The sequence below is a fragment of the Scyliorhinus torazame genome, chromosome 6 (assembly GCF_047496885.1).
Source record: "Scyliorhinus torazame isolate Kashiwa2021f chromosome 6, sScyTor2.1, whole genome shotgun sequence".
In the NCBI taxonomy this organism is placed as follows: domain Eukaryota; kingdom Metazoa; phylum Chordata; class Chondrichthyes; order Carcharhiniformes; family Scyliorhinidae; genus Scyliorhinus; species Scyliorhinus torazame.
The window spans coordinates 101,192,545-101,215,432 of NC_092712.1; the positions used below are offsets into that span (position 1 = coordinate 101,192,545).

Genomic DNA, 22,888 nt, shown 5'->3' on the forward strand with positions numbered 1-22,888 from the left:
TCTACCATTAACCCTGTATTCCGCATTCATATTTGTCCTTCCAAAATGGACAACCTCACACTTTTCAGGGTTAAACTCCATCTGCCACTTCTCAGCTCAGCTCTGCATCCTAGCTATGTCTCTTTGCAGCCGACAACAGCCCTCCTCACTATCCACAACTCCACCAATCTTCGTATCGTCTGCAAATTTACTGACCCACCCTTCAACTCCCTCATCCAAGTCATTAATGAAAATCACAAACAGCAGAGGACCCAGAACTGATCCCTGCGGTACGCCACTGGTGACTGGGATCCAGGCTGAATATTTGCCATCCACCACCACTCTCTGACTTCTATCAGTTAGCCAGTTCGTTATCCAACTGGCCAAATTTCCCACTATCCCATGCCTCCTTACTTTCTGCAGAAGCCTACCATGGGGAACCTTACCAAATGCCTTACTAAAATCCATGTACACTACATCCACTGCTTTACCTTCATCCACGTGCTTGGTCACCTCCTCAAAGAATTCAATAAGACTTGTAAGGCAAGATCTACCCCTCACAAATCCGTGCTGACTATCCCTAATCAAGCAGTGTCTTTCCAGGTGTTCAGAAATCCTATCCTTCAGTATCCTTTCCATGACTTTGCCTACCACCGAAGTAAGACTAACTGGCCTGTAATTCCCAGGGTTATCCCTAGTCCCTTTTTTGAACAGGGGCACGACATTCGCCACTTTCCAACCCCCTGGTACCACCCCTGTTGACAGTGAGGACGAAAAGATCATTGCCAACGGCTCTGCAATTTCATCTCTTGCTTCCCATAGAATCCTTGGATATATCCCGTCAGGCCCGGGGGACTTGTCTATCCTCAAGTTTTCAAAATGCCCAACACATCTTCCTTCCTAACAAGTATTTCCTCGAGCTTACCAGTCTGTTTCACACTGTCCTCTCCATCAACAATATGGCCTCTCTCATTTGTAAATACAGAAGAAAAGTACTCGTTCAAGACCTCTCCTATCTCTTCAGACTCAATACATAAGTTCCCGCTACTGTCCTTGATCAGACCTACCCTCGCTCTAGTCATTCTCATATTTCTCACATATGTGTAAAAGGCCTTGGGGTTTTCCTTGATCCTACCCGCCAAATATTGTTCATGCCCTTTCTTAGCTCTCCTAATCCCTTTCTTCAGTTCCCTCCTGGCTATCTTGTACCCCTCCAACGCCCTGTCTGAACCTTGTTTCCTCAGCCATACATAAGTCTCCTTTTTCCTCTTAACAAGACATTCAACCTCTCTTGTCAACCATGGTTCCCTCACTCGACCATCTCTTCCCTGCCTGACAGGGACATACATATCAAGGACACGTAATACCTGTTCCTTGAACAAGTTCCACATTTCACTTGTGTCCTTCCCTGACAGCCTATGTTCCCAACTTATGCACTTCAATTCTTGTCTGACAACATCTATTTACCCTTCCCCCAATTGTAAACCTTGCCCTGTTGCACGCACCTATCCCTCTCCATTACTAAAGTGAAAGTCACAAAATTGTGGTCACTATCTCCAAAATGCTCCCCCACTAACAAATCTATCACTTGCCCTGGTTCATTACCAAGTACTAAATCCAATATTGCCCCTCCTCTGGTCGGACAATCTACATACTGTGTTAGAAAAGCTTCCTGGACACACTGCACAAACACCACCCCATCCAAACTATTTGATCTAAAGAGTTTCCACTCAATATTTGGGAAGTTAAAGTCGCCCATGACTACTACCCTATGACTTCTGCACCTTTCCAAAATCTGTTTCCCAATCTGTTCCTCCACATCTCTGCTACTATTGGGGGGCCTATAGAAAACTCCTAACAAGGTGACTGCTCCTTTCCTATTTCTGACTTCAACCCATACTACCTCAGTAGGCTGATACTCCTCGAATTGCCTTTCTGCAGCTGTTATACTATCTCTAATTAACAATGCCACCCCCCCCCCCCCCACCTCTTTTACCATCCTCCCTAATCTTATTGAAACATCTATAACCAGGGACATCCAACAACCATTTCTGCCCCTCTTCTATCCAAGTTTCCGTGATGGCCACCACATCGTAGTCCCAAGTACCGATCCATGCCTTAAGTTCACCCACCTTATTCCTGATGCTTCTTGCGTTGAAGTATACACACTACAACCCATCTCCGTGCCTGCATTTACTCTCCTTTGTCAGTATTCCCTTCCCCACTGCCTCATTACACACTTTGGCGTCCTGAACATCGGCTACCTTAGTTGCTGGACTACAAATCCGGTTCCCATTCCCCTGCCAAATTAGTTTAAACCCTCCCGAAGAGTACTAGAAAAGCTCTCTCCCAGGATATTGGTGCCCCTCTGGTTCAGATGCAACCCGTACAGGTCCCACCTTACCCAGAATGCACTCCAATTATCCAAATACCTGAAGCCTTCCCTCCTACACCATTCCTGCAGCCACGTGTCCAGCTGCACTCTCTCCCTATTCCTAGCCTCGCTATCACGTGGCACCGGCAACAAACCAGAGATGACAACTCTGTCTGTCCTGGCTTTTAACTTCCAGCCTAACTCCCTAAACTTGTTTATTACCTCCACACCCCTTTTCCTACCTACGTCGTTGGTACCAATGTACACCACGACTTCTGGCTGCTCCCCCTCCCCCTTAAGGATCCTGAAGACATGATCCGAGACATCCCTGGCACCCGGGAGGCAACATACCTTCCGGGAGTCTCGCCCGCGACCACAGAATCTCCTATCTATTCCCCTAACCATTGAATCTCCGACAACTATTGCTTTTCTATTCTCCCCCCTTCCCTTCTGAGCCCCAGAGCCAGACTCAGTGCCAGAGACCTGGCCACTAGGGCCTTCCCCCGGTGGGTCATCCCCCCCCAACAACATCCAAAACGGTATACTTGTTTTGAAGGGGAACGGCCACGAGGGATCCCTGCACTGTCTGCCTGTTTTATTTTTCCCCTGACTGTAACCCAGCTATTCTTGTCCTGCACCTTGGGTGTGGTTACCTCCCTGTAACTCTTCTCTATCACCCCCTCTGCCTCCCGGATGATCCGAAGTTCATCCAGCTTCAGCTCCAGTTCCCTAACACAGTCTTTGAGGAGCTGGAGTTGGGTGCACTTCCTGCAGGTATAGTCAGCGGGGACACTGTGGTATCCTTGTCCCAACAACATTCCCTTTGACCCTGAGTCACCTGTCATTCAAGCACCTGTCTTTCACCCACAGACTTTCCTTTTGTCCTTATCCCACCCACCTTCTTCAAAACCTGTAACATCTCTAACTTTTTCCAGTTCTGATACAAGGTCATCGACCTGAAATGTTAACTCGGTTTCTCTCGCCACAGACACAGTCTGACCTAAGTATTTCAAGTATTTTCTGTTATTTCACATTTCTAGAACCCAGTGTTCTGCTTTTTGATTCATTCTGACATGTCTTTCTGAAATAGTCAAAAACAATACTTCTGGTGAGTTCAATGTACTTGCATTTATAAGAAATTTAAAGTTAAATACGATGTACGGTGGAAACTTTAACAATAAAGTCCTGTATACGTTTCTCATCCACATGCTCTAATATTGTAAAAAAGCTTTGATGCCATTGCTAAAATATTGAGCAAGCAAATTTGAAATGAACAATTTAAGACATTTGTCATTAATAGCACAGTGTGAATTCAACACTAAGAATTATTAACACATACACTAAATCACACCTGTATCTTTCCAAATGTGAGAACGACATTAATTTGTTAAGTGCCTGGAACATATGAAACAAGTGGCCGGAATTCTCCGTTCTCGAGCCTAAGGGTACGATTCTCACGCCTCGTTACGCTCTCGCTCGAGCTAAACGAGGCTGGTGAATAGCAGGATAGGCCAAAAACAAGAACTGCACCAGGTGCCAAATAGTTTGCGATGCAACCTGCCCGCTCCCGTAGGCGAAATCGGGATCTCACCATTGCTTGGCATTATCACTACTTAAGCCCTATTTCCACACAATTAACGGGAGCTCACCCATATCCAACGGCCTCCCATCATTCAGCGCCCTCCCCAGCAAGTGGTCACACTGGCGCTGAGTAGTACTCCTGGTGGAAGGCTTCTGTGGGGAGCCAAGGAGGTGAGTAGCCATCTTTGCTCTCAGGCAAGCGCTCCGGGGTGCTGGGCAACCGCCCCAGTGCCCGGCAGCGCATGGGGGACCCTCGGCTGGGCGGGGAACTGTCTGCAGGGTGGGCCGCCATGGGAAGTTGGGAGAGGGTGGGGGGAGGCGTTGGGATGGCAGCTGCGTGCGGCACCACCATGCAAACCCTTGGATCACATGTACCCATTCCGGGTGCAACCCTTGTCCCTGCCCATCTTCCCCAACGACCACCCATAACCCCCACCAACTATCGAAGCCTCTGGTCGTTCAGCCGAAGGCTATTGCTAATAGGAAATTGACAATCGTGGTTAATAATAATTATCTTTTATTATCACAAGTATGAAGTTACTGTGAAAAAACCCCAGTCGCCACATTCCGGCGCCTGTTCGGGTAAGGTGGTACGGGAATTGAGCCCGTGCTGCTGGCCTTGTTCTGCATCACAAACCAGCTGTTTAGACCACTGAGCTAAACCAGCCCTAAGAACACTTCACACAACCCAAGTGAATTCCGTTGGGTGAGCATGTGGGAGTCATTGCCTAGTATCCCAATCAGACTGTGATGCTTGGACACTGTGCCTGAACACTGCGGGAGGCAACACCACACATGGAGTAGCCAAGATCCAAAAGACCAGGAGGTGCGTCACAGCTCCAGGAACATGTCCACGGCCAGAGGGTGTGTGAGTGCTACGGGGATGGGCCCAGCACCCGGTCCAGGTGACTTTATGAGCTGGTGTCTGGGATACAGGGTCTAGGGTCCATTGAGGGGGGCCGGTGTGGCCGGGAGTGCGTAGACAGGGCGTTCCAGGTGTGTGAGAGGGAGGATAAATGGGGAGGGAGGATCAATGGGGGATTGGTGGGTCCTGAGGTGGGAGCTGTTATATTACTTAGTGTAATATATATATTACTCTTTTGAACCAGCCGAGTTGATGAAATGAACAGTCGTCTTCTTGTAAAGATAAACTAATTTATTGAGTAATATAAATTATATTTGTGAGTTCTTTTTAATTAATACTCAACTAGTAAACAAATAAAATATAGTAAAGGTAACTAACTAACTATACAATATAATAATGAAATAACTTATAACTTCGCTCTCCCTAGCTATTCTATGTCTTGTCTGTTCACTCTCCTGATGCACACTTTCTTAGAAAGAGCAGGAAAGTCCTTTTTATATCACCTGATAGTGAGACATCTAGTGTTGAATTGACTGTACTAGTTTTACATACACTGATCATGTATATTGATATACAGAGATCACTACAGGAGCCATCGCTGTTTGTCAGTCTAACACCCTCTCCCAATTCCTTACAGATATTGAATCGTATGGATGGTACTTTGGACCCCGCAGAATAAGCCTTAATGGTGCCGCTGGTACGCCGGGCAGACAGACGCCGGAGATGGTGGCCGCCGTAGCATCTGCAGATGCTTGAGGCGGTGGCCCATGTGCCCGACGTCGCCTTGCACCCTTGAGGACTTGGCTGCCCATTAGGCAAGGGAGTCACCCAGAGGGGGAGGCCCGCGACGGCCTAGGGTGTACAAGCATCGCTGGTCATTTGACAGATGACTGACAACGCATGCTGCATGAAGCTCCGCCTCATCAAGGAGACGGTGTGGCACCTGTGCCATGGCCTCGCGGACTTGGCACCACGTGGAGGAAGTGGAAACCCGCTCCCAGTCGCCATCAAGGTCACCGCAGCCCTGAACCTTTACGCCTTGGGATCCTAACAGAGCTCGAGTGAGGACCTGTGCGGCATCTCTCAGGCCACAGCCCATTGGTGCATCTGACAGGTCACGGATGCCCTGTTTGCCCGGGCGGAAATATACATCAACATTGACATGGACCAAGCCTAACAAGATGCCTGGGCAGCAGGATTCTCCACCATCGCCGGAATGCTCCAGGTCCGGGGTGGATAGAATGCATGCATGTCATCTTGCCATCTGGGAGTGCACTACGTTAACAGAAAGGGTTTCTCCTCCCTGAAAATACAGCACGTATTCAAGCTTCCTGGGAAATGTGCACGACAGCTGTATCCTGGGGTAGTCAGTCATCCGCGACGTCTTCGAGGACCACCCCAGGATGGGCGGCTGGCTCTTGGGGATAAGGGGTACCAGCTGAGGATCTGGCTATTAACGCCAGTATGGAGGCCGGAGACTGACGTGGAGACCTGATACAATGAGGTCCTTGCAGCCACCCAGACTGTCATTGAGCGGTGAATCAGACTCCTCAAAATGCAGCTCCGATGCCTCGACTACTCCGGTGGTGCCCGGCAGCTCACCGCCTGGAGGGTCGCCCGCTTTGTGGTGGCCTGCTGTGTCCTCCATAACCTGGCACAGCAGCGGAGCGACATGCTGGAGGTAGAGGATGAGGAACATGTGGCTCCCTCCGAGGAGGAAGATGAGGATGATGAGGCAGCGATGGACCAGCAGGGGCTGGTGGACAATCCTAGGGAGGAACCAAAGGACCAGCCGAAGGCTACAGGACTCTCGTCTGCGGCGAGGGAGCCCTCATACTCGCCTGCTTCACATAGGACGTGGATCCGTCATCGATACCTTTGCCACCCTCACCCCCATTTCCCACCCTCCCAGGGTCTGTGCCACATCACTCCAGGGTGCTGGGACTGTGTCGGCACTGTCAGCAGGTGACTGTCAAAGGCAGGGAGTGATGATAATCCACAGAGAGCTAAAGGCCGGTGCTCCTCAATCTATGCCATAGTCTGCCCCATGCCTGTCTGCTGAGTGCTCGTTCACACCCATCACCTGCACGCAGTGTGCCAGGTGAGATGCCTGGAGAGATGAACCAAGAGTTCGGAGGTAGGCCCGCATTGGGGAAGAAAGTGAAAATGGCTTCATGCTGGTTGTGCTGAAGGGTTTTTAACGTGTCACAGGTGTCCAACAATTCCCTACTCTCCCGAAGGTGCCGCCCCACTCTCCCCACCAACCCCCTCACCCCCCTTCCACCCCCTACTACGCACTTCCCCACCCTCTCCCCCCTCCTCCGGTGCCCCTCAGTGATCCTCATTGTGCTTGACCTTCCTAGCTCCAACACCACATCTATGTGTGTCCTCAGGATGCACCTCTGCGGTGGAGGTAACCAGCTGCTTACCACATCCCGTGAACTTCCATGCCTCTGGTGGGTGTCCTCTGGGGCCAGAGGGCCCCGGTGCACTTGTTGACAGCAGATGGACAGCCATGCTGCTCTGTCCCGTGTGCTGGCTGTGGGACGCGGCCTCATCAGAGGGGTGGAACCCGGGGGGAGCTTGGGAACCATCCCCACTCCATTAGACAAGTCGGGTTGACACCCAATGCACTTCCCTCCCACTCGGTGCTCAAGAGAGCCCTGGGTTTCACCTCAGGAGGGAGGGGCAGCTGGTTCATGCCCCAGCTGCCCCTAAAGAATCTGGTTCTGCCAGCCCTGGCGGCACCTAATGTCTGCACCATGGTGTTGACACCCTCAGCAATGCTCCTCAGTGATTGGACCATGCTCCGCAGCGCCTCGGCCACTCCTATCTGAGAAGGGGACATATCCTGCAGAATCTCATCAAGGTCAGCATGGTACAGGGTAACACCCCCCAGCGAGTTGGACATTCTACCAAGGCCCTCAGCCATCGTCGTTACCGACTGTGCCACACCTTCATTCATGCTGCCGAAGTCATGCACCAGGCTCTCCACTGTGGTCGCCACCCTAGCAATGTTGGCCTCAGTGCCACGCATTGCCGGAGACATCTCCTGCGCCCATAGCCTCTGGGACTCCTGCAAGCAACTATGGACCTGCTGGAGTGTCACTGACATCTTCCTCTGAGTGTCCCAGCTGTACTCTAACATCTCCCTCAACTCCGGGTAACCCTGTTCCAGAGGCTCAGCATCAGGCCCAGCTGGGTTCTGGGATCCAGCAGATGTCCAACTGTTGTCTCGCCTGGGGGTTCCTGCCTCCACCTGATGTACATCAGCATCTGTGTGGTGCTCACCAGATTGTGCCCCCGAAGCCTGATCACTAACATTTCCTACCAAGGTGCGTGTCTCTGCGCTGGTGGAGGGTAAGAATGATGTCTATGACGCATCGACTGTGGCATCCTCGGAGCTCTCATCCGAAGTGTTCTCCTGGGAGGCAGGAGAGGGAGCCACCCGGAATGGGCAGGGCTGTCAGCTGGAGGACCAGCGGGAGAATGGACATGTGGTCAGTGGGAGGGATGGGTCAGTCAGAAAGGCAGTAACAACTCACGAAGTGACAGGTTCTCCAGGTGGGGCCCGGTGCGTCCTCACCTCTACTGTATCTGCCAGCCTCCGCATTGGTGACCGCCCTGCCCTCAGCCACCTTCGTCACCTCCAGGGCCGTTCCTCGAAGGTGGTGAGGATCTCTATTTCTGGTACACTATGCGTCCCGTTAACTTAGCCGCTAGAACGGAGAATTTCGCCCATTGTACCCATGACCAAACTTACTTGTAGAAGAAGAAAGAACTTGCATAGATATAAAATGAATACATTTTTATTTACAATGATAGGTAACGAAAACACATCTATACGGTCACAAGCAATTATGAAGCACTGTTTTCTGACTGGCAGGTTGATTGGGCAATTGCTTTTGATTGTCAGTAATACAACAATTGGGGCCCCACGCGGCACAGTGGTTAGCACTGCTGCCTACAGCGCTGAGGACCCTGGTTCGAATCCCGGCCCTGGGTCACTGTCCGTGTGGAGTTTGCACATTCTCCCCGTGTTTGCATGGGTTTCACCCCACAATCCAAAGATGTGCAGGTTAGATGGATTGGCCACGCTAAATTGCCCCTTATTTAGAAAAAAAATAAGTGGGTATTCTAAATTTATTTTAAAAAATAAGAAAAAGATTTTTTAGAAAGTGATGAAACAATTTGTCGTTTTGTTTTAACCTGCAGTTGGTTTCAGTAGTTAATACGTTTGGAAAGTTGCAGAGATGAGATACAAGACTCAATTAAGATTTGGAACCTTGAATTCATAGTACATTAATAGGATGAGCTAATGGGGATGTTTTGTCAAGCATTTAGGTTACAAAATCGTGAATATGTGCCCATTATTTGATAGCGTCCTGAGAATCTCATGGCAACCAGATGCATCCCCGAGTAAAATGGTCAGCAAGTGAAACATTGGAAATGTTTGTATTATCTGCTATCATTCACAATGTAATACTTACTCTTGTCATTTTCAGCAATTGTGATTATTGCATTGTTTGTTGGAATGTCAACATTTTCTGAATCTTCTGGATTTCCCTATTTACAAAAAGGAAATAAGTTTACACAAGGCACCAGAGGTTATCCTGGTCGTTACTATCTTCCTTTATGGATAAACATTCACTCAGTGTTGTTAGCACAATAGATATTGTGACATTCGTTTGCATGAGATTATGTCACTCTTACTCACTCTTCCAACTTCTTCCATCGGGCAGGAGATACAGAAGTCTGAGAACATGCACGAACAGACTCAAAAACAGCTTCTTCCCCGCTGTTACCAGACTCCTAAATGACCCTCTTATGGACTGACCTCATTAACACTACACCCCTGTATGCTTCATCCGATGCCAGGGTTTATGTAGTTACATTGTGTACCTTGTGTTGCCCTATTATGTATTTTCTTTTATTTCCTTTTCTTTTCATGTATTTAATGATCTGTTGAGCTGCTCGCAGAAAAATACTTTTCACTGTACCTCGGTACACGTGACAATAAACAAATCCAATCCAATGTAATCAAGCGGCACAGTGGTTATCACTCCTGCCTCAAAGCGGCAGGGACCCACTTCGATCCCAACCTTGGGTGAACGACTGTGTGGAGTTTTCATGTTCTCCTCATGTCTGTGTGGGTTTCCTCCGGGTACTCCGATTTCCTGCCACAGTCCAAAGATGTGCAGGTTAGGTGGATTGGCCATGCTAAAATTGCCCATTACTGTCCAAATATTTGAAGGTTGGGTGGATTGGCCATACTAAATTGTCGCTTTGGTGTCCAAAAGGTTAGATGGAGTTATGGGGATAGGGCGTGAGCCGAGCGCTCTTTTGGAGGGTCTGTGCAAACTTGATGGGCCGAATGGCCTATTTCTGCACTGCAGGGAACACTTTAATATGTCAGTAAATGTGAAAAGAATTCAGGCAATAGAGCAAACCTAATTCTTACGGGATAGAACTGTCATATTGTGAAAGCATTTTTAGAAATGTTTGGAAATGATTTTGAGTCATCACAAATGGCTCAAACCTAATTGCAAACATTAAACAATAATAGCATTTTAATTGAACAACATGGATTTTTACAGAAAAAAAACCCTTTCTTTTCGCAATTGTATCATTAGCAAAGAGTGATGCATGAAAATAACAAGTTCTTTCCAGAGTATTTTAAGAGCTGGGCTGCATTACTGTAAGTTTGCAAAGCTAGAACTATTTTTGGAATTATCCACAAGTTTCTGTACCTTGGAATACAAGTCCACTTCTGTAACAACTGGCTTTGCAAGAATGTAGCAGAATGAAAATGAAACCTAACAAAAATGCCATTGATTGAGAGGACTCTGTGTGGAGCAATCCATAAGACCATAAGACCATAAGACATAGGAGCGGAAGTAAGGCCATTCGACCCATCGAGTCCACTCCACCATTCAATCATGGCTAATTTCAACTCCATTTACCCGCTCTCTCTCCATAGCCCTTAATTCCTCGAGAAATCAAGAATTTATCAACTTCTGTCTTAAAGACACTCAACGTCCTGGCCTCCACCACCCTCTGTGGCAATGAATTCCACAGACCCACCACTCTCTGGCTGAAGAAATTTCTCCTCATCTCTGTTCTAAAGTGACTCCCTTTTATTCTAAGGCTGTGCCCCCGGGTCCTAGTCTCCCCTCCAGTGTAGAAGTCTGCAACAACATAATTTGTCCATCGCTGCAGTGTTCAGTCTGTCTGGTATTTTGATCAGTATTTAGAGACTGACACACAAGAGGAGCAACAGTATCGTCATTGAGTTTCTTATTGCAAAGGGTTAAGCACATTAGTCAATAAATCCAAGGTGTAGGAGAGTGGTACAGTCGCATACTGGGCTCATAACTCAGCAAACAATAGTTTAAAACAATTCTCCACTTGGAGGCTCTGACGTTGAGTGGCATTTTTGACCTAAAAGTAGAAACTAGCAAAATGTACATATCAAAAAAAAACAGGATAACAGACGAGCAGAATGAGCAGATGCTGGCCAGGATTTTCCATTCCTTGCCATTGCCTTCGGGAATCCCGCTCGGGCGCCGAATGGAGGGTTGCCCGAAAAATGGGTGTGGCACCGGGAGCCAGACCTGTTGCCATTCTCCGCTCCCCTGCTGCCAGCCGTAGCGCACTACATGCCCATGCCAGTGGGAAAATGCAAATCTCAGATAAACATGCAAGTAACAGGCTGAAAGCCTGATTCTCCACCCCCTCAACCTCCCCTCCCCACCATGAAGCTCTGACCCCCACAGTAGGAAATCAAGCAAGTGGGCTTTGGTGCGAAGTTGGATTACTGCAGCCCTGACATGGTGGAGCTCACGAGGGGTCAAGGTGGTCAGGACACCGATACTGTGACCCTCTGCCAGGCTGCAGAGTGGGGGTCCTCCAGGAGCCGTGGGGGTTGGGTTTATTTGATTTGATTATTGTCACAGGTTTTATCTTTCACTTCATGCTTGAATGCATCTCAAGTACTTGCTTTGATGCTCACCAGAATCACAGAATAGCTACAGTGCAGAAGGAGGCCGTTCAGCCCATTGGTCGGAGCTGACCCTCTGAAAGAGCACCCTCCCTTGGACCACAATCCCACCCTATCCCCATAAGCCCACCTAACCTACACATCTTTGAACACTAAAGGGCAATTTAGCACAACCAATCCACCTAACCTGCACATCTTTGGACTGTGGGAGGAAACCAGCGCACCTGGAGGAAATCCCCACACAGACATGGGGAGAAGTGCAAACTCCACACAGACAGTCACCCGAGATCGGAATTGAACTCGGGTCCCTGGTGCTGTGAGGCAGCAGTGCTAACCACTGTACCACCGTGCTGTTTATAAGCACTCTTGCTATGATTGACAACACATCGCCCCATGAAAGGAGCAAAGTGGTTTCTTCCTCTGTTATCACAGCAGAAAGCACTTATCTGGCGAGTTCTCCACCATGCATAAATTTACATGATTTAGGATTGAGTCTTGCGTCTGAGCACTGCTTCCAATCCGCAGTGCAAACTTGCCGTGGTCCTCTGATAGCGGGAGCACTTAGACTCCCAAAAGGACAAGTCCTTTGTGTAACAAATACAAATTTTTTGAGGAAAATCAACCATTGGGGATGTACACTGAATGGAAACGTGCTACAGAATGTGAAGAAACAGATAAATAATTTGGTCAGAGCAAACGCAGAGCAAACGCAGTTTCATGAAAGTTCTTAAAAGGGACAATGGACAAGGGAGTTTTATAAATAGGGTGTGATGTACAAGGTCAAAAAGAAGATGATAAATGTGCACAAAGCATTTTTTGGAGCATGGTTACCACATCATATGAAACTTTGGGCCGTTATTGGACAGATGTAATAACCATCAAAAACATAAATCAGAACTTCAGCAGTATGATACTTTAGATAAGAAACTATGCGAGAAGGTGATCCCTCAAGTGGGTGACAGCAAGATGAATGATGGGTAAATGGAACGATTTAGGTGTCAATTAGCCTAAAGAAAGTCAAAACACCAGGTCAATCCTAGGATCAGAAGGAGACAGGGGAAGATTTTGCAGAGACTCTAAAAATTATATTTCTGGGTAGAATGCGAATCACTGAATTCGAAAATTATAGAATTGAATTAGTGACAAAGGTCGGGAGAGTAAACAATGTCACATTGATTTTTAAAAAGGGAAATTAAACTAATCCAGGTATTTACAGGTCAGTTATTTTTATATCTGTAGTAGGGAAGATTTTTTCGAGCATTTAATTAATGATCATATTTTGATAAAGGAATAACAGTTAGAAATAGCCAGCATAATTGTCCAGGTGCAGGACAGGGCAGGGAAGTTGGTGGTAGCTCCAGATCAGATGAACAAGGTCTTTAAGGAATTCTGTGAGAGATAGTACAGGTCAGAGCCACCTGGGGGAGGCCGGGAGATGCAGCAATTTCTAGATGGGCTGGAGTACCCGAGGGGAGGGGGACTGGGCTACATTAGAGGGGGCGATAATGGAACAGGAGATAAAAGATGCGATTGGGAGGATGCAGTTGGGGAAGGTGGCAGGGCCGACTGGGTTTCCGGTGGAATATTATTTAAAAATTCAAAAATAAGCTGATACCGCTGATGGTGGGGATGTTTGAGGAGGCGATAGGGAAGGGGGTGCTACCACAAACTTTGGGTCAGGCATCGATTTCCCTGTTACTTAAGAAAGATAAGGATCCGACGGAGTGTGGGTGTAAAGGCCCACTTTTAAACGTGGACGCAAAGATATTGGCGAAGGTACTGGCAGGTAGGCTAGAGGAGTGCCTCCCAAAGGTGATAGGTGAAGATCAGACGGGGTTTGTGAGAGGGAGGCAGCTTTTTTCGAATGTTAGGAGGGTATTGAACGTGGTTATGGTACCGGCAGAGGGGAAGGAAACAGAGGTGGTTGTGGCATTGGACGCCGAGAAAGCGTTTGACCGGGTAGAATGGGGGTGCTTGATGGGAGTTCTAGAGCGGTTTGGAATTGGACCCAGATTTGAGGACTGTGTAAAGTTATTATATAAGGAGCTGAGGGCCAGCGTCCGCACAAATTACATCAGCTCAGAATATTTTCCTCTCCACCATGGGACTAGGCAGGGATGTCCTGGGCGGGATTCTCCCAGCCCTAGGCTAGGCCAGAGAATCCCAGCGAACGGGACACGCTGCCCTGCGCTGGCACGCAATTCTCCGCAGAGCGGAGAATCAGCGCTATTGGCGCCGGCGTGGTTGGCGCGGTGCAGGTCGCGGGCCACTCCACAAGGACGGCCCGCCGATTCTCCGGCCATGATGGGCCGAGCGGCCGTAAGAAAAGAGCCGAGTCCCGCTGGCGCCGTTCTAATTTGCTCTGTGCCGGCGGGACCCCGGCGTGAAAGGGTCGGGTGGTGGCCTGTGGGGGGGGGGGGCAGGGGGGGCTGGCCCGAGGCGCATGCGTGGATCCCGCGGAGCACAGTTCGCGCCGGGATCGGCAATGGAGTGGCGTGAACCGCTCCAGCGCCGTGCTGGCCCCCTTTAGGGGCCAGAACTAGTCCTGAGAGAGGCCCGTTCACGCCGTCGTAAAATGCGACGGCATTTATGACGGCATGGACACTCTTCCGCGGGATTGGAGAATCCCGCTCCCTATGTCCCCCCTGCTGTTTACACTCGCGTTTGAGCCATTGGCCATCGCATTGAGAAGTTCGGTGGTATGGAAAGGGATAGCGCGGGGGGGGGTGGGGCTAGAGCATAGGGTGTCCTTATATGCCGATGACTTGTTATTATACATGTCGGAACCAAGTGTGTCAATAGGGGGAATTCTGGAGCTGCTTCGGGTGTTTGGGTCTTTCTCAGGGTACAGGTCGGCCAGGGGTGGGGGGGCTGCCATTCTGTAAGGCAGGGACTCACTTTAGATACCTGGGATGCAGGTTGCCCAAGATTGGGGGGGAGGCTCCGTAGGTACAACATTTCTAGTTTGATGGGGAGTGTGAAAGCTGATCTGGCAAGGTGGGATGGTCTCCCTCTGTCACGGGCGGGTCGGGTACAGGCGGTTAAAATGAATGTGTTGCCGCGATTCCTGTTTATTTTTCAAGCCCTGCCGATTTTCCTGCCAAAGGCATTTTTTAGAGAGATTGAAGGGATGATTACCTCGTTCATATGGGGAGGGAAGGTGGCCAGAATTAAAAAGGTGCTACTACAGGGAGGAAGGCAGGCAAGGGGTTTGGGTCTTCCGAACCTGATTTATTATTACTGGGCGGCGAATGTGGAGAAGGTACGGAGCTGGGTCAGAGGGGCTGACTCACATTGGGTCAGAATGGAGGAGAGTTTGTGCAGGGGGTCGGGATTGAAGGCGGTAGCGACAGCGCCGCTCCCGACGGCCCCGGGGAGATACTCAGGGAGTCAGGTAGTCATAGCTTTGTTGAGAATTTGGAGGCAGCTTCGACAGCATTTCGGGTTGGGGGCAGGGTCAACGGAAATGCTGATTTGGGGGAGCCATAGATTTCAGCCAGGGAAGTGGGATGGAAATTTTCAGAGATGGGAGGAGAAAGGAATTAAGACACTAAATTTTATTTCATACAATCCCGTTTTGCGGGATTGAAGGAGCTGGGATCGAAGTATGGGCTGGAGCAGGGGGAAATATTTAGATACATGTAGGTTCGAGACTTTGCCAGAAAGGAGATACAGAGCTTCCCAGTAGAGCCGGCTTCCACATTGCTGGAGGAGGTGCTGACGACAGGGGGACTGGAGAAGGGGGTAGTATCGGTGGGTTACGGGGCTATTTTGGAGGAGAAGGCATTGCTAGAAGGGATCAAGTGGGAGGAAGAGTTGGGAGAGGGCATGAAGGAGGGGTTCTGGTGTGAGGTGCTCCGGAGGGTGAACCTCCACATCGTATGCGAGGTTGGGGCTGATACATCTGAAGGTGGTGTATAGAGCGCACCTTATAAGGGCGAGGATGAGCTGGCTCTTTGAGGGGGTAGAAGATGTGTGTGTACGTTGCGGGGGGGGGGGGGGGGGGGTGGGGGGGGGCACAAACCACGTTCATATGTTTTGGTCCTGTTCAACGCTGGTGGATTACGGGAAGGAGGTGTTTAGGGTAATCTCTAAAGTGGTGCATGTGAAACTGGACCCCGGCCCTCGGGAGGCCATATTCGGGGTGTCAGATCAGCACGGAGGCAGATGTTGTAGCCTTTGTCTCGTTGATCGCCCGAAGGCGGATCCTGTTAGGGTGGAGATCAACCTCTCTACCCTGTGCCCTGGCGCGGCGGGGGGACCTGCTGGAATTCTTACCTCTTGAAAAGGTCAAATTTGAATTGAGGGGAAGGATGGAGGGATTCTATAATTCACGGGCATTATTCATTATGCACTTTCAAGAATTGGATCACATTGAACATTAGGGGGGTTGGGGGCTGGGAGGTTTGGGGGAGGGGGACTGGATGTGTCAATGGTGACTATGGGTGATTCCTGATTCCTTTTTGTCATTTGTTTATGTTAACATGCGAGCCAATGTCTGGGGTTTGATGAGAGAATGGGATCGTTGTTATTGATATGGGGATTAACATTACATTTGTTACTTATTATTGTTTATTGTTGGGTGTAAATTTGGGACAAAATGAAAAAGGAGGAGAATAAAAAATATTTTTAAAAAGAAATAGACAGCATAGATTTCAAACAAGAAGATTCTGCTTGACAAACCTCAGAATTCTTTGAAGATGTAATATACATAGTATATGGGGGAAATGCAATGGACTCAGTCTACATGGACTTTATAAAAAGCATTTGGCAATGTATCACTTGGGACTCTGTTGGAGAAAACTGAGGGTGGAATTAGATGGAAGATAGCAAACTAGGTTAAAAACTATTTGTCTGTCTTTCTGTGATTTCTTTCTTGCCAGCTTGCAAAACCCTAGAATTCCCTCCCTAACAGCATTATGGGTATACCTACACCTCGGGGGCTGCAGCGGTTCAAGAAGGCAGCTCATCACCACCTTCTCAAGGGTAATAAGGGATAGGCAATAAAAGCAACACCCAAATCCTGTAAAACACAATTTTAAAAATTCTCCATTTCAGAATTAAAAAGTACTAACGAAGTACGCTGATAGGGGTACATGAAGAGGAGTTAGAGAAAGTCTTGTGTGGAGCAAAAATGCTGACATGGCCTCGTTGGGCCGACTGGCCGGATGCTGTGCTGTAAGCACTGTGGGCTGGATTCTTCAGTCCCGCCTGCCACAATAACGCCACGGGTGAGACACCAACAATGGAGAAATCCATTGACCTCGGGCAGGATTTTCCAGTCGCCGGGCAGATGTGGCCGGAGAATCCCGCCGATGATTTTATGTAATATAAGTCAATACTGCACTTTTAAGTTGTGAAGATTTATGTCATGTCTCTTTTTAACCCAATGATACTGCAGCCGGTAGCACAGTGGGTAGCACTGTTGCTTCACAGCTCCAGGGTCCCAGGTTCGATTCCCGGCTTGGGTCACTGTCTGTGTGGAGTCAGCACGTTCTCCCCGTGTCTGCGTGGGTTTCCTTCGGGTGCTCCAGTTTCCTCCCACAAGTCCCGAAAGATGTGCTGTTCGGCAATTTGGACATTCTAAATTCTCCCTCTGTGTACATGGGCAGTTTCCTCCCACAGTCCAAAGATGTGCAGGTTAGGTGGATTGGCCATGATAAATTGCCCTTAGTGTTCAAAATTGCCCTTAGTGTTGGGTGGGGTTACTGGGTTATGGGGATCGGGTGGAGGTGTTGGCCTTGGGTAGGGTGCTCTTTCCAAGAGCCGGTGCAGTCTCGATGGGCCGAATGGCCTCCTTCTGCACTGTAAATTCGATGTTATTCTATGTACCCGAACAGGCGCCGGAATGTGGCGACTAGGGGCTTTTCACAGTAACTTCATTGCAGTGTTAACGTAAGCCTACTTGTGACAATAAAGATTATAATTTGTCTTACCAGTTGCATAGTGGAAACAGATTTGCCTCCCTCTGATTGGACATTTAAGTTGGATTCCATTGGAAGGTCATGTGAATGTGCCAAGTGTCCATTTGCAAATGGCTGATTTTGGAAAGAAAACAAAAATTCAGTGAGGTTAATATAAACTCCACCATGACTTACAACATCTGCATCTCATTAAACCTATTGAGGGAATCAAGAACAAGGGCAATTATTTTCATTTTGCTCCTGCCCTGCTAGCACTCAGAAGTGGGGGCAAAGGTGAAACTAAAACCAAACAGCAACTGACAGCATTGACTGACCTATATTCCTGACTTTCAGCCAAAGGTCCCCATGTGGAACCGACGGAAGCTTCAGACACGAATGTAAATGGGGGCAAATGAGACTAGCTTAGATTCCAATGCCATTTTTGTCTCTGTCGCCTGATATCCATCAGTGACTGCTCTCATCCAGTGACCATGGGAAAGTTGTGAAGGCTGCTGAAGGGATATTTAGAAGGATCCTTAACTGCTACCAGGTAAATTTTAGAAAGGATTTGTGGTCACAAGTGGGTTTTCTACAGGAGCAGAAATCTGATGCAGTTGCCGCAGTAGATTCCACATTCATCTTGTCTGCTGCTTCACTATTTTACTTCTCTCTGTATAGTGTGACAGACTTGAAGGGCCTGGTGGACTACTGCTGCTTCTATTTCTTGCTCTTGTGTTCTCTCTTCCCAAAGCTGTGTGCAGCTCATCTTTCACCCTGTTGCTGCAGATCCACCACAGTGGGTTAGGCGGCACGGTGGCACAGCGGTTAGCATGGTTGCCTCACAGCACCAGGGACCTGGGTTTAGTTCCGGCCGGGGTGAATGTCTGTGGAGTTTGCACTTCCTCCCCGTATCTGCATGAGTTTCCTCCTGGAGCTCTGGTTTCCTCCCACAGTCCAAAGAAGTACAGGTTAGGTGGATTGGCCATGATAAAATTGCCCCTGAGTGTCCAGAGATGTATTACACTTGTCTTTCCACTTGGAAAATTCAATTTAGATGGAGTGGGACTAGGTAGGGTGCTCTTTCAGAGCGTCGGTGTCGACTCGATCGGCTGAATGGCCTCCTTCTGCATTGTAGTGATTTTACACCGGCTGCAAATCAGATTGCAGGGAGCATGTTACAAGCTGTTAACTCACTAGTTGCATTCGAATGGGGCACACTATAAATTCCCCTGTAGAAATGTGTCTGTTCTTCTGTTCTGTTGAAGTGAGTGGTAGGAAATGATTTAAACCAGATTTGAGCACTACAGAGTGTTGTGTTGGGTGCTCTGGATCCGTGGAACACATACAGGTCACCAACACTGGAAATAGTGCAACACTATTTTATTGTGTCATTAACAGTTTAACATACTCTCACTGTGGGTTAACACGATACTAGCTTTAACTAAAGACCTTTGCCTTGTCCTAACCAGTCGATGCACTCAGCACATGGGAAATGTCTGTGCTACAGGCTGTGAGCTCTGTCCTACTAGCTAGCTGTAGTCCGAATGAGCGGGAACTCTGATGCCCCCTGTCTTTATAGTACATGTGCTTTAACTGGTGATTGGCTGCGGTGTTGTGTGTGTTGATAGGTCCCACTGTGTGTCCATCAGTGTGTGTGTCTGCACCATGATATACTGGTGTATATTATGACACAGAGAAAACTCACATCGAGTCACACTTCATTCAGGCAGCTCAAAGGTGGGCAACTCTCTTATTTCCATGAAGAATACTTGCCCCATTTGATAAAGGTGAACATGTAGATGTCAAACACAAAATAAGAATTACAGAATATTTAGAGCTCTTTTTGAGACTTACTGGTGTTTTATACAGTAGATCTATATTTTAAATGGGACCATCAGATTGAATTTTGGAGATAGGTAACTAAATATTTTGTCTGTTAAAGGCCCAAGGATAATTCAGTCTAAGTACCAAGGCAGGATATTTGGATTCTGATGTGGTGGGAGCAGAGAAAGGTGGTCACTAATGTTATTCAGCCAGTTGGCCTGCCAGTATCACATTGCTGTTGGTACCTCCAGCTATTTTCTTCAGGCGAGTTCAAGAAATCCTTTGATTTGGGAATGGGACCAATTAATCCTGTTGGTGAACTCACTGTCAACTCAGTAAGGACCAGTTTGAGTTTTTGGTGGGGCGCATGGGTTGAGTATTGGATCAGGGACAGATCAGGTGAGTGGAGGGAGCAACACTGTGGGGGAGCCAGTTATGTCCACACCATTGTGGTGTGTGGAGGATGTGCGGAGAGTGATCTGTCCATGCTCGGGCAGTATAGGGGGTCATGACCCTCCTGGCATCTAAGGGACTTTGGAAGAAGGGTTTAGACAATATTGCGAGTGCAGCCGAGTGCCAGGAAGGCGACAACTGGTAATGGGAGCTTGATTCTCAGATTCGGACTCTAGTACTGACAAGGATCAAAATTCTTACAGCAGAGGCAGAATCCTGGGCATGAGGAAGGCAACGGAGAGGGATGAGGGGCAGGAAGGCAACCCTAAAGTTCTCTGCAATTAACACTGCAAGTTACTGTGAAAAGCCGCTAGTCACCACATTCCGGAGCCTGTTTGGATACACAGAGGGAGAATTCAGAATATCCAAATTACCTAACTACGCCTTTCGGGACTTGTGGGAGGAATCCAGGTTTGTGGTTGGAGGGCGGCCTGACACCAGGGACTAAATGCCATGGGAAAACCTGTGGGAGATGCAGGAAGAGAGCATTTGAACAGGCCTTGAGAGCAGCAGCTTCTGCAGTGCTTGTCATAATATACACTAGTATATCATGGTGCAGACACACACACCGATGGACACACAGCAAGACCAATCAACACACACAACACCGCAGCCAATCACCAGTTAGAGCACACTCACTATATAGACAGAGGGCATCAGAGTTCCTGCTCATTCGGGATGCAGCCTCTCAGAAGGACAGAGCTTACAGTTTACAGCACAGATCTTCACCATGTGCTGAGTGCATAGACTGGTTAGGACAGGCATAGATCTTTAGTTTAATCTAACATCGTGTTAACCCACAGTGAAAGTATGTTCAACAGTTTCTAACTTAATAAAATAGTGTTGCACTATTTTAAGTGTAGGTGATCTGTATGTGTTCCACGGATCCAGAGCACCCAACACATCAGTGCTGAGGCTAACAAATGGAGTTGGATCTTTGCTGTGCGGTCATAGACAGAGAGGAGGACACACCAGCCCTTTCACCTGCAGATTATCACCCTCTTCCACAGGAATACTTGGCTCTCTTTCTCTGACTTCCTCCTATAGGTTCATCCTGGCAATCTCAATGGCTCCATAGCAGTGACAATGTGGAGACTGACACTTCTCCAGCATGAACCACTCCCTGGCATTGGTGTGCCCTTTTCAGCTGTAAGGACCGAGGAGAGAGAGAGAGAGATAAAGCATTGCTGGCTTCTTTGACCATTGCCAGTGGTTCACTGACATATGATGCTGCTTGCCTCTGCAAAAATCATCGGTTGCGACTTCTTCTTCACCTCTCACTGCCTCCCCCTGCCTCCAGACCCGGAACACTCCTGACATTGATTTCTCTACTCTGGGAGGAAAAGTCGGTTCCAGGCAGATTATCTGCCAAAATTGGCAGCAAGGATAGTACAATTAAAATGCATATTGTCTAATAATTGATCGTAATCACCAGTCACAGGAATACTTTGACTAAGGATTATTGTTTATTGAGTATTTCTTTTGATAAGAGCTCCTAAGGCATGATATTCATTTTTCAGTTAACATTATATTTGTACTTACCTGACCTCTCAATGTTAATAGGAGTGAGAATAGCTTTTCGATTAGGAAAAATACATATATTCCTCCAAGTACAGTAAGCGTTTTCCAAATGTATCCTTTGTCTTCAGAAAAATTACCAGTGTCTTTTCGCTCATGGTCATGTAGACCAAGAACCTTAACACAAGAGGGTTGGGAACAAAAATGCACACTTAGGTAACTGTCTTCAGTACTAGGTTTATGTCTCAAGGCAACAACACCAGGGGGTTATTTTTGAACAACTGCCTCCACATTTGGTATTGCCACATTAATCCAAATATGGGCCCAAAAGAAGATTTATTTATCGGCAACAATCTTTGTACAGGAACAGTTAGGCTTGAAGGACATCCAGTGCAGGACCTTGGAACTTATGTAACTGAGACTTATGCATGCTGGATGTTCCGGGGCAGCTAACCGATTAACTGGCAGTGAAATTCAGTGAATCGATCTCTGCACTGCTATATTTGCACTGCTACGTGCATTCACCACTGCTTCTCAGATTTGGATCTTAGCTGAGGTGGGTAACTGACTCGCTATAACCGCCTTGGTACATGGTATCCTGCTCTGGGAAAGTACAGGATTGAGTCAAGCACATCCACCCCGGAAGCAGAGTGTCAGGGCCCATGGAGGTCTGCGTCTTCCTTCCAGTTGTTCTTGGATGATATTAGGCCCTCTAGTTCTCACTCTCACATATCCTCACCCTCCCACACCCAGCCCCATGGTCTTTTTACCTTCCATGCCAAATGCTCATTTGAAAAAATAAAACTGCTGTTTGCACAAACTTATAAAAGTCTCAATCAATACTATAATCGCTTAAAGATGCCAATCAAGAAAAGTCAACAATTCACTTGAGTTGTCAAAACAGAAATTCCTGCTGAGCTAATGCTTTTATTGGTCTGGGCTCAAAGTAAATATGCACAATGAAGCTTGCTTGATTGACATCTTTAAGTGGTTATATTAAGTTGTTTTTCTTGTGGTATCTTTTGTCAATGTCTCAATAATTACTTGGGCAAGATTAAGTGATGAGAAGTGTTTGAAATCTGTGTTATTGCTACTTTAATGGTCTGTCTGATTAACACTTGGATAGCATTGTAATGTTATGGGAACAATAGTTTATTTTCAAAGAACTTTTTTAGATAGATCTTTTTTCTCTCAGCAGTTCAACACTTACCATTATCATTATATGACTCATTGGTAATTTACAGAGTGCATATTGGGCATAAAATGGACATGTGGTGGCATGGACAGTATGAGGGGCAGGAGATTCTTCCCTGCAATGGAACCAGCCAGACCTGGAGTGCAGGGTATGGATAGCAAGCCCCCTTTTCCTATGCCAGTGAAAATTGGGAGCA

General features: G+C 47.9%; 1 protein-coding gene across 4 annotated transcripts in view; it reads right to left on the reverse strand.

Annotated features, from left to right (window-relative positions):
* The window catches only part of LOC140424914 (zinc transporter ZIP12-like), a 149,958-nt gene that overhangs the window by 45,510 nt on the left and 81,560 nt on the right, over window positions 1-22,888 (reverse strand). For 3 of the 4 annotated variants that reach the window (XM_072508570.1, XM_072508573.1, XM_072508571.1), the window contains 3 exons: window positions 21,522-21,674; window positions 17,736-17,837; window positions 9,290-9,365 (listed from right to left, as the gene is read on the reverse strand). In XM_072508570.1, coding sequence (XP_072364671.1) covers window positions 9,290-9,365; window positions 17,736-17,837; window positions 21,522-21,674 — 331 coding nt within the window. The remainder of the gene's footprint in view (window positions 1-9,289; window positions 9,366-17,735; window positions 17,838-21,521; window positions 21,675-22,888) is intronic. The other variant, XM_072508572.1, reaches the window with a different exon arrangement.